The sequence below is a fragment of the Tachyglossus aculeatus genome, chromosome 12 (genome assembly GCF_015852505.1).
Source record: "Tachyglossus aculeatus isolate mTacAcu1 chromosome 12, mTacAcu1.pri, whole genome shotgun sequence".
Lineage (NCBI taxonomy): Eukaryota > Metazoa > Chordata > Mammalia > Monotremata > Tachyglossidae > Tachyglossus > Tachyglossus aculeatus.
In genome coordinates this window covers 22,914,689-22,926,135 of record NC_052077.1, presented here as the reverse complement: position 1 = coordinate 22,926,135, position 11,447 = coordinate 22,914,689, and the positions used below count along the sequence as shown (strand labels likewise).

The 11,447-nt window shown below is 43.7% G+C and overlaps 1 protein-coding gene across 1 annotated transcript in view; it reads left to right on the top strand.

The window, feature by feature from the left end:
• Positions 1 to 6,266: 6,266 nt before the first annotated feature.
• Positions 6,267 to 11,447, top strand: part of TMEM154 (transmembrane protein 154) — a 52,606-nt gene continuing 47,425 nt past the window's right edge. Inside the window, exon 1 of the mRNA XM_038755250.1 lies at positions 6,267 to 6,332. Within this exon, the coding sequence (XP_038611178.1) occupies positions 6,269 to 6,332 (64 nt within the window). The 5' untranslated portion in view covers positions 6,267 to 6,268. The remainder of the gene's footprint in view (positions 6,333 to 11,447) is intronic.

Genomic DNA, 11,447 nt, shown 5'->3' with positions numbered 1-11,447 from the left:
AATGCCATTATTGTTATTATTATTGTTATGATATGGGCTGAGGAATACGGAATACAGGTTTGGCTCTTTCATTTCGATTTCTGTGATGGTTCCACTCTTAAAGGTGTGGAAAACCTGGATCAGATCAGCTCAGAAATAGGGCTAGGGTGCCTCACCTTGCTTAAAGCTCTCACGGAGACGTAATCATAATGTACAAGTAATAGCGAAGAAACGTGTAGACATCCTCAGGGACTGGGTGCCCCAGAAGAGCCAAGTGTCATTCTACCAAGAGGAGGAAACAGGATGGCAAGGAGAATCTAGAGGAGTTGAATGCCTGGTACTCCTTTTTTCTCTTTCCAGCTTCCATTTTGAAGAATAACATCCCGGTTATGTAACCAGAGTCACAGGGCCTGATCCAGCAGGCCTTGACTAGGTGTGACTCCCATTGTCTTCTGCAGAAAGCTTGTCAGAGATTGGCCCTGGTCCAGAGAATCATTTTTCCTACAATGGCCATTCTCCGAGATTAGTCGACTCTGCGATTATCTGAACTGTTGGGTTGGTCTGCCACTTATTCGATAGGAGAGATAAACACCTCCGGAAAATGAAGAGGACCTGATAGGGCAAGTATTTTACCCATTAATAATAATGACGGGGTTTTTTGTTTAATGCTCACTGTGTCCAGCACTGTCATAAGCACTGGGGTAGATGCAAATTAATCAGATCAGATGCAGTCCTAAGCGGCAGAGCAAGCAAGTTTTTAAAGCCCATTTCTCAGCTGAGGAAACTGAGGCCCAGAGAAGTGAAGTGACTTGTCCAAAATCACGGCAGGCAAATGGCAGAGCTGGGATTAGAATCCAGGCCCTCTGAGGCCCAGGCCCGTGTTCTTTTCACTAGCCCATGCTGCTTCTTGTGAGCTACTAGCAGGCAGATACCATGACTTATTCTATCTTTGTAACTCTTCATAGCATTTACTAAGGCTCTAAGGCTCTGCAGATGGTGAGCATTCAAATATAGAGTATTTCCTTCACTTGCATTTACGGAATTTCATTCTGCTTATGGTGCATGTTTCTGACCACTTCTCCAATTTCTTCAATAGAAGAGAAATTCAGGAAACCAACTACCTACTTGCTTGTCAGAGATACTTCCTTTTCTGACAGGACAGCACTGAAAATTTTCAAGCAAAATGTAGCGAGGTAGTGAAATAAACACTCCAACAGGTTGCAAGTGTTTCAGTATTAGCAAACAGAGATGTGACTGGACCATGAAATAAACATGTGTTTGAATGTGAAAACTGCGGTAGCAAACTAAGCTGGGTTTGTGGTGGTGTGTGACTATCCAGATTAGGGTGCACTTCAATAGACAGCCAAAGGAAAGTCTATAAGAGAAGCTATTTTCAATTTATTATAATTTTTTAGTTGTTGTTCCCAAATATAGCAAAGCAGTCCACCGTCTCCAAGACCTGCCAACAGGCTCTCAAACACCAATTCCATGTTAGAGAAACAAAATGGTTTGCAGGTTATTTTACTGATGGTGTTTTCTCATTTTAAAACTAAAAAAAAGAAAAGTGAAAAATATGTTGCTTCTTCCAAGTTCCCAAACTCTCTGAATCTGACCAACAGGATTCAACCTGACTCCAGACACTTATTCTAGATGAATCCAAACATGACCAAAGGGAAAGGTTCATCCAAATTTTGCCTGTGCCTGAATTAGAGAGTCCCCACCCCAACGCATGTCTCAATGCTCAGGCGTGGAGCTATGACTGGGTCTAATGGCGATCTTCAGAAAATTCAAACCATTACTGAGTCCAACAGGACTTCAGTCAAACTAAACTTGGTCCTTGTGGACACAAAACCAACACTTTTCTGCGAGAGTCTCGAAGGTAGAGGGCAAAGGAGCCTATGCAACTAAAGCAAATTCTTTGCTAGTGTCATGGTAAAGAGAGAAATTAAGTGGCAAGTCTACAAGTTGATAAAATGATCTAGAAAGCTCAGAGGCAGAGCGTCAATAGGTGATGGTAAATCAAGATAACAAAATGAGAACTCCCACTGTGACCTCACCATGAAAAATGGGCTTGTTTTCACTGGGGCAGTGGAAACTACAGGAAGAGAGCAACAGAGAAGAGTGATGAAGATAATAATTAACCCTTTTCAGGAAGCTCAAAGTGATCTACAAAATGATTATTTTAAAAGCACCGGTTGCTTCCACTGTGCAGAATGCAAATTGTAGCTCTGATTTCCTCCTTTTCTCTACTTCTAATCTATAGTATAATTAGTCTTACTCTGGTATTTGCTTTTTGTGCTTTATTATAAAGCATTACATTTTACAGAGGGGGATTAGAAGAAACTAGAAAAAAATACAGCTCTATCATTGCATTTGTGTTAGAAAATGAAACAGCCCTATTGATAGTGTCACTGATGTGACTGGAAGGCCAAGTGCTTTATCCATCAGCAATTGTTTCCACTTTGCCGGGGTGTGAAGACTATCCTTTGCCTTACCCGTTGATGGCATTTTGTGTTGGGACTTTTCCTAGGGCTTGTTGCTACTGACTAGGGACCTTGCAGGTTTTTCTAATGGCTTTGCTAAAGATAATGAGCCAGTCAGTGGGTGGCCAGCAGACTTTTCTGTTTTCTATAAGTGAAGAGGATCTAAGCCACCATGGCATGCAGCTCTGCCTATAATATATTTCTCAAAGATGCCCATGGCCTTTGTTCAGGATGAGCCTCTTATCTCTGGTGGCTGTTCACCGGGATGTCTCATCTGCCGATGATTCCCAGCATTCTCCAATCATGCAGAATCATTTTGAAGTAGTATTTCTGTCCATGCTTATAGGGACCCTTCTACCTTCCCTGCTTAGTAATAATAATTGTGATATTTGTTAACCTCTTACTATGTGCCAAACACTGTACCTAGCATCGGGGTGGCTACAAGATGATCTGGTGGGACACAGAACCTGCTCCACATGAGTATCCCAAGTTTAAGTAGGAGAGAGAACAGGTATTGAGTCCCCATTTTACAACTGAAGAAACTGAGGTATCCAGAAGGCAAATGATTCGCCCAAGCTCACCCAGCAGGCAAGTGGCAGAGCTTAAAAGCTACCAGAACATCATATGCCTTTTGTAAGTTGATGTTATCAAATGTTTTTGAAAGTTGATAAATGCAGTATGAATCTTTGTGCATCTCCATACAGCAGATTGTGTTTCGGGGGGCTAGTTGTGGCCTCCAATCATCTCGGAATTCCTGGAGTGCTAAGACGACAGTGTTATGCAGTAGCTGGCCCAGAAGGACTTTGGCCTGGGTTTTTCTGGCAGGAGAGCAGCAAGAAACCTCAATAGTTCCTGCAGTCAGCTCCTTTGCTTTTCTGCATTAAGACAGTGATCAAAGTCATATAGTGGAAATCTAGTGGTATTTTTCACGTATTCTATGTATCTCTCTCTCTGCCTGTCTCTTTGTCTGTCTGTCTCTCTCTCTCTCTCTCTCTTTCTCTCTCTCTCTCTCTTTCCTTCCTAGAAAACTTCAGGTTTTGATATTTTCAGTTTTCATGGCTCAAACATGACAAAGATAATGGTATTTGTTAAGCGCTTACTATGTGCAGAGCACTGTTCTAAGTGCTGGGGGGGATACAAGGTCATCAGCTTGCCCCATGTGGGGCTCACAGTCTTAATCCCCATTTTAACAATAATAATGATAATAATGGCATTTGTTAAGCACCTACTATGTGCAAAGCACTGCTCTAAGCGCTGGGGGGAACACAAGACGATCAGGTTGTCCCACGTGGGGCTCACGGTCTCCATCCCCACATTACAGATGAGCGAACTGAGGCCCAGAGAAGAGAAGTGACCCACCCAAAGTCACACAGCTGACAAGTGGCAGAGCCGGGACTAGAACCCATGACCTCTGACCCTCAGGCCTGGGCTCTTTCCACTGAGCCGCACCGGAATGAATGAATGAATGAAACGAATCCTTCTATGAGTTCACCAGGATTGAGTAAACAGACCATGGTCTCTAAGTTCTCCTGTACCCTGTAAACTCCTTATGGACAAGGAGCACATCTACCAGTTCTGTTGTATTGTACTTTCCCAAGCACTTAGTGCAGTGCTCTGCACACAATGAGCGCTTAGATATCATCACTTGATTGATGGGGTGGAGGGAAGGAAATTTGTGAAGTTTAATAGCTTCAGATTCCCTTGTGAGAAGGAAATAGCAGAGCATCGGGCATCCTTTTGACTTTTCCCACAACGGAGAGATCATGAAGTTGTTTTATTTCTTTGACCGATTGTTATTTTCTTTGGGCTAAAACAACTTTAATCACAACAAAGATCTCAGAGAACAGAGACATTGCAGGAAAATTATCCTTTTTACGGGGTTGCAAAGGATTTATATGCATAATATAATTTATAGTTGTTTTCCTAAAGCATCAGATAATGGCACTTGTAAGAACTGGATTCTAGGCTGGATGAGAGAATTCCACTCACTCCCAGGGCTGGGAACCTGAAACCAGGAATCCCACATGCCAGTTGCAGTGTCTTGGGTAATTCATTTTATTGCCATAAGCTTTGGTTTTCCAGTTAGAAGACTAGGATAATGACTGTTACCATTGCCAAAAACTTGCTGGAACCGTATGATTCAAAATTAGGCCTCAACAATGGGAAAGTGGGGAAATCAAGAAAGTTCCCAACTTCTTTGATCTCTCTCTTGCACAATAAATATTTCATTTTTCTAGGAATGCACATTAATGTAAAATAATTCGCAAACCAAATTCAGTGTTCCTGGTTCTCTGAGCAAGTGGTCTGGTCCCTTTGAGCTTTCCTCACCCCACTATCTTTTTAAAAATAGCTATCTAGGAATTATTATGTGCATTTTGCTATGTGCTCTGAGATGTTATAAAAAGATGCAAAAATAATAATGATAATAATTGCATTTGTTAAGTAAAGTACTTACTATCTGCCAAGCACTGTATTAAGTGCTGAAGTAGATACAAGATAATCAGGTCCCACATGGGGCTCACATTCTAAGTAGGAAGGAGCACAGGTATTGAATCCTCACTTTGCAGACGAGGGAACTGAGGCATAGAGAAGTGAAATGACTTGCCCAAGGTCACCCAGCAGACAAGTGACAGAGCTGGGAATAGAACCCCAGGCAAGTGCTCTTTCCACTAGGCCACAGTGCTTCCCTAAAATACTTTATCAGTAAGCAGGGACTGCTTAATTCCTACTGACAGAAGGATAACAATTATAGTGTTTGTTCAGCACTTACAATGTACCAAGCACCAAGATACAAGATAATCAGGTCAGACACACTTCTTGTCCCACATGGGGTTCAGCACCTAAGAAGGGAGGGAGAACAGCTAGTTCATCCCCAGTTTACAGATGGAGAAACTGAGGCACAGAGCAGTAAAGTGACTTGCTCAAGGCCATTTAGCAGGCAAGAAGCAGTGTGGCCAATTGGATAGACCTGGGTTCTAATCCCTGCTCTGTCACTTGTCAGCTCTGTGCCTCAGTTGACTCATCTGCAAATTGGGGATTAAGACTGTGAGTCCCATGTGGAACAGGAACTGTGTCCAATCTACCCTAGTGCTTAGTACAGTGTCAGGCACATAGTAAGTGCTTAACAAATACCACAATTATTATTATTACTACGTGGCAGAGCCAGGCTTAGAATCCAGCTCTCCCGACTCCCAACCCTGTGCTCTTTCTACTACTTTCAACTTCATCTTTTATACTGTGTCTGTCACTAACCCCTTCCCCACCCTACTTAAATTGTGAGCACCTAGGGAGCCAAAGGCCCGGTCTAACGGTCCTCGTGTATTTTTTTCCAACAATTAGTATGGTGCTCTTCACACAGTAGGGGCTTAATAAATACTCCTCCTCTGCTTTCTCCTTTTCCTCCTCCTCCTTCACCTCCTGCTCCTGCCTCTGAAGTTCTAGGGGTATGCACATCAGGAGGACAGAATGAACTTTTTGGGGTGCCCCTGTGCCATAGGTCTGGAGGCAGAAGAGCAGACCCATTGGCAAAGAGCAGGTTTCGAAAATGGACGTGTGGGGAAGGCTGGCTGTCAGTTGGGATTTCAGGGGCTCGCTAACTGAATCAGTGCTGGAAGAGCCACTTCTCTTTTGCAAGCCTTGCCGGTTTGACAGGCTCTGCCGAATTACATCACTTCCTAAAAACAGTCAAACACATCTCCTTTAGATTGTTAGCACCGGTGCAATCCAGCAGGAAACAGGAAATGTTCATTCACATCCCTGTGAGGTTGCAAGCAGCCAGCATCTTAGCTGCCCTCAGAGAGGGTAACATGCAGACGCAGGGCTTTCTACTCTCCTTTGCTCTGATGGTAGCGGGAGGATTGGCTGGGTCAGGTAAGGGATCTGGTGTCTCTTCGGGTTACGGAGTAGAAAACTATGCAGGCATGTTCGGTGCCCTAGGCTATAGTGTTGGGACGGTAACACCCTGAAAATCAGAGTCTTTAATCGAAAGCGGACCAAACCTAAGTTGTCTTCGGTCGTGGGTCTTTCTGCTTCTCTCATTTCTGCTGCCTGACCTTTCCCTTCATTTCATTTAACCCTCTAGTGCATTTTGACTTTGGAAACGGATGCTTCCCTGTAATTTACAACGTTTAATAGACACATTAAGAAGCCGTGAACTCTCATGAAACCCAAGAAAGAGCATTGCTGACGTTCAACAGTCTGAAGCGAATACCAAACGGCAAATTGGCTTTTAAAAAAGGAGGGCAAGCTGGGTTTTGAGAGCCACTACTAGAAAATAATTAAAGCCTTCAGGAAAATACTCCTGCAAAAAAAAAAAAAAAACAGTTGAGAAACCCATAGATTAGACGAAAAAATGTAAACAGGAAGTTGAGCGGGGCATTAGACGTAGCAATCAACCAATCGATGGTATTTATTGAGCGCTTACTGGGTGCGGGGCACTTTACTAAGCACTTGGGAAAGTACAATACCACAAAACTGGTAGACTCGATCCCTGCTGACGTGGAGTTTACAGTGTACAGCAGGAGACGGGAATTAAAACAAATTACCAAAAGGGGAAATTAAGAGTAAAGAAATTAGGAGTAAAGAGTATGAAGATATGGACATAAAGTGCTGTGGGGCTGGATTGAGTGTCCAAGTGCTTAAGGGGTACATAGCCAAGTTTAGAGTAGATGCAGCAGGGAGGGTAGATGGGGGAAATAAAGAGCTTAGTCAGGGAAGGCCCCTTGGAGGAAATGTGCTTTTAGGAGGGTTTTCGAAGGTGGGGAGAGTGGTGGACTGTTGGATATGAAGGATATGCCTGAGGGAGGACATTGCCAAGGGGTCAAAGAGGGGATAGATGAGATCTGAGGTACTGACTTTAGAGTAGAGGAGTGTGTTCTCTTGTAGTTGTAATAGGAGCTCCGTGTGGTAAGGTGGGAGGGAGAGAGCTATTTGAGTCCCTTAAAGCTGACAGTGAGAAATTTCTATCTGATGCAAAAGTGGATGGGAAACCACTGAGGATTTTTGAGGCGTGGGGAGGTATGGACTGAATGATTTTTCAGAAAACAGATCCAGGCAGCAGGGTGAAGTAAGGATTGGAGAGAAGAAAGACAGAAGGCAGGGTGGTCATCGAGACCGATGCAGTACTCAGGGCAGGAAATAAGTGCTTCGATCAGCTGGGTAGAACACAAAAAGGGTCATTCACCACTTTTATTTGGATTTGTTTGTAAGGTGTTTTGGCCTTAATTTGCACAGGTTTGTGTAATGATTATCTATGTGCTCTGCAGATAAAAGGCACTAGAGAGAGGAGTATGTCAGAGCCGTTCTTTAGTGCAGGGAGTGGCAATTGATTCCTGTGTTTAGGTTATAATAATAATGGCATTTATTAAGCGCTTACTATGTGCCAAGCGCTGTTCTAAGCGCTGGCACTGTTCAGGAGTGACTTCAGTAAACTGGGGAGTATTGAGAGAAAGCCAGGGTTCTCTTGGTCCTACTGTTGGGTAGGGACTGTCTCTATATGTTGCCAATTTGTACTTCCCAAGCGCTTAGTACAGTGCTCTGCACACAGTAAGTGCTCAATAAATACGATTGATGATGATGATGCAGAATTGGGCTAAAACAAAGTCCATAGTAACTTTGACTGTGAGCCTCGTGTGGAACAGGAACTGGAGCTGATCTGATTGTACTGAATTCACCCCAGCGCTTAGCATGCACCTCAGCACTTAGCACGGTGCTTGGCATTTATTTAGGTACTTGCTAAGTGCTTACTATGTGTCAAACACCGTTCAAAGTGCTGAGGTTAATCAGGTTGGACACAGTTCCTGTCCCACATGGGACTCACAGTCTAAGTAGGAGGGAGTAGGATTTAATCCCCATTGTACAGATGGGGGAACTGAGGCACGGAGAAACAAAGTGACTTTTCCAAGGTGGAAAAGAGCGGGCGTTAGAACCCAGGTCCTCTGATTCCCAGACCTGGACTTTTTCAAGTAGGCTATGCTCTATCATTATTAGGACAGACAACTATCAGACAGCATACCCAATTCTGGATTGACTGCCCTGTTTGTGGATGGTTCAGGTCTCCTATTTCTCTTCCATTTCCCCCCCTCTAGTCTCCCCCTCGTCCCCCTCTCCATCCCCCTCATCTTACCTCCTTCCCTTCCCCACAGCACCTGTATATATGTATATATATGTTTGTACATATTTATTACTCTATTTATTTATTTTACTTGTACATATCTATTCTATTTATTTTATTTTGTTAGTATGTTTGGTTTTGTTCTCTGTCTCCCCCTTTTAGACTGTGAGCCCACTGTTGGGTAGGGACTGTCTCTATATGTTGCCAACTTGTACTTCCCAAGCACTTAGTACAGTGCTCGGCACACAGTAAGCGCTCAATAAATACGATTGATTGATTGATTGATTGATTTCCTAGGTGGGCAGCAGTACCGAAGAGGAGGTAAAACTCAAATTGGTAAATTTGAGAGCCCCTTAATATCTCAGTGAAAAGGTTTGATGAAGGTGGGGGGAAGGCAGGGGTAGAAACTATTTGATAAAAGAGTATTTAGTTTTTTGTGTAATAATAATAATGGTACTTGTTAAGCACTTACTATGTGCCTAGCACTGTTCTAAGCACTGGAATAGATACAAGATTATCAGGTTGTCCCACGTGGGGCTCACATTCTTAATCCCCCCTTTTACAGATGAGGTAACTGAGGCCCAGGGAAGCGAAGTGACTTGCCCAAAGTCACACAGCTGACAAGTGGCAGAGCTGGGATTTGAATCCATGACCTCTGACTCCCAAGCCCGTGCTCTTTCCACTCAGCCATCCTGCTTCTGTAGGTTTCATTACTCTGTGCTATCTTTGTCCTTCATTACCAGGGATAATCAAGATAATTATAGTGTTTGTAGTGGCACGTTCTCAAGAACACTCTGTGCCTCTGGGTAGCATTTTATGTGAAAGGTTACAGTGCTCACCCACCAGAGCCAAGTTTAGGCATTTCCAAGCTTCTTCTCCCTCACTGAGCACTAGCCTATAATAATAATAATAATAATGACATTTATTAAGCACTTACTATGTGCAAAGCACTTTTCTAAGCACTGGGGAGGTTACAAGGTGATCAGATTGTCCCACGGAGGGCTTACAGTCTTCATCCCCATTTTACAGATGAGGGAACTGAGGCACAGAGAAGCAAAGTGACTTGCCCAAAGTCACACAGCCTTTGCCTGATCTGCCTCAGTTTCAGCACAGCTCTACACCCATCACCACCACCACGGTTTTCCAAGAATGAGGGGGGCCGCAGGTGGAATCAACCTCAGGGGCTACTACAAGTTGGGACCCAACAAGGGCTGATGCTGACATGGTCCCTGGTAGAAGAAAGGTAATAATGATAATGATAATGATAATAATGATAATAATAATAATAATAATAACAATGATGGTATTTGTTAAGAGCCTACTATGTGCCAAGCACTGTTCTAAGCACTGAAATAGATACATGGTTGTCCCATGTGAGGCTCACAGTCTTAATCCCCATTTCACAGGTGAGGAAACTGAGGCACAGAGAAGTGAAGTGACTTGCCCAAGGTCACACAGCAGGCAAGTGGTGGAGCCGAGATTAGAACCCACATTAGACTCCCAAACCCCTGCTCTTTCCGCTAAGCCACGCTGCTTCTCCACATTGATCAATCCATCCATTGGTGCTATTTACTACACATTTATTTGGTGCAGATCACTTTATTATGTGCTTGAGAGAGCACAATATGAGAAGCAGTGTGGCTTAGCAGAAAGAGCACAAGTGGGTTCGAATTCTGGCTCTGCCACTTGTCAGCCATGTGACCTTGGGCAAGTCACTTAACTTCTCTAAGCCTCAGTTACCTCATCTGCAAAATGGGGACTAAGACCGTGAGCCACACATAGGACAACCTGATAATCTTGTATCTACCCCAGTGCTTAGAGCAGTGCTTGGCACATAGTAAGCTCTTAACAAATACTATCATTATTGTTGTTACAATACAGTTAGTAAACATGATACCTGCCCTCAAGGCACTACCAGTCTAGCCGGGTAGAAAAATATTAAAATAAATTACAGGTCGGGGAAGCAACGGAGTATAAAGATATGTAGGCAATTGTTGAGATGTTGAGAGGTCATAGTTAGTACCTAAGTGCTATTCATTCATTCAATTGTATTTATTGAGCGCTTACTGTGTGTAATGCACTGCACTAAGAGTTTGGTAGAGTACAATATAACAATAAACATTCCCTGCCCACAGTGAATTTACAGTCTAGAGGGGGAGGCAGACATTAATATGAATAAATAAATAAATTACAGATATGTACATAAGTGCTGTGGGGCTGGGAGGGGGGATGAATAAAAGGACTAAGTCGGGTGATGCAGAAGGTTGTGGGAGAAGAGGAAAGCAGGGTTTAGTCAGGAATGGCCTCTTGGAGAAGACAAGCCTTCAGTAAGGCAGTAAGTGCTTCCAACTCAAGGGCACTGGTGACGGAGTAGGGAGGGAAAATAGGACAGGGAGATGAAAGATTAGTCAGGGAAGGCTTCCTGGAGAAGCTACGATTTTAGATGAAGATGGGGAGACACAGCCAGACACCACTTAGGGGCTGGCCCAGACACTGGAGTGAAGGACCAGACCAAGACAGGCCTTAAGGAAAGGAGGAAGGGAATCCGTGTGGATGTTTTCCTAATCAAAGTGATTGGTAAGTGGACAGGGACAAGTATAATGCTAAGACAACCAGTGCAGAAGGTTCCCCTGCTTTGACCACTCTAGATGTGGGGTTCATTCATTCATTCACTCAAAAGTATTTATTGAGCGCTTACTGTGTGCACAGCACTGTACTAAGCACGTGGGAAGTACAAGTTGGCAACATATAGAGACGGTCCCTACCCAACAACGGGCTCACAGTCTAGAAGGAGGAGACAGACAACAAAATAAAACATGTGGACAGGTGTCAAGGGTTCAGGATCGATCTGGAATCCATAAGGCTACCCTGGA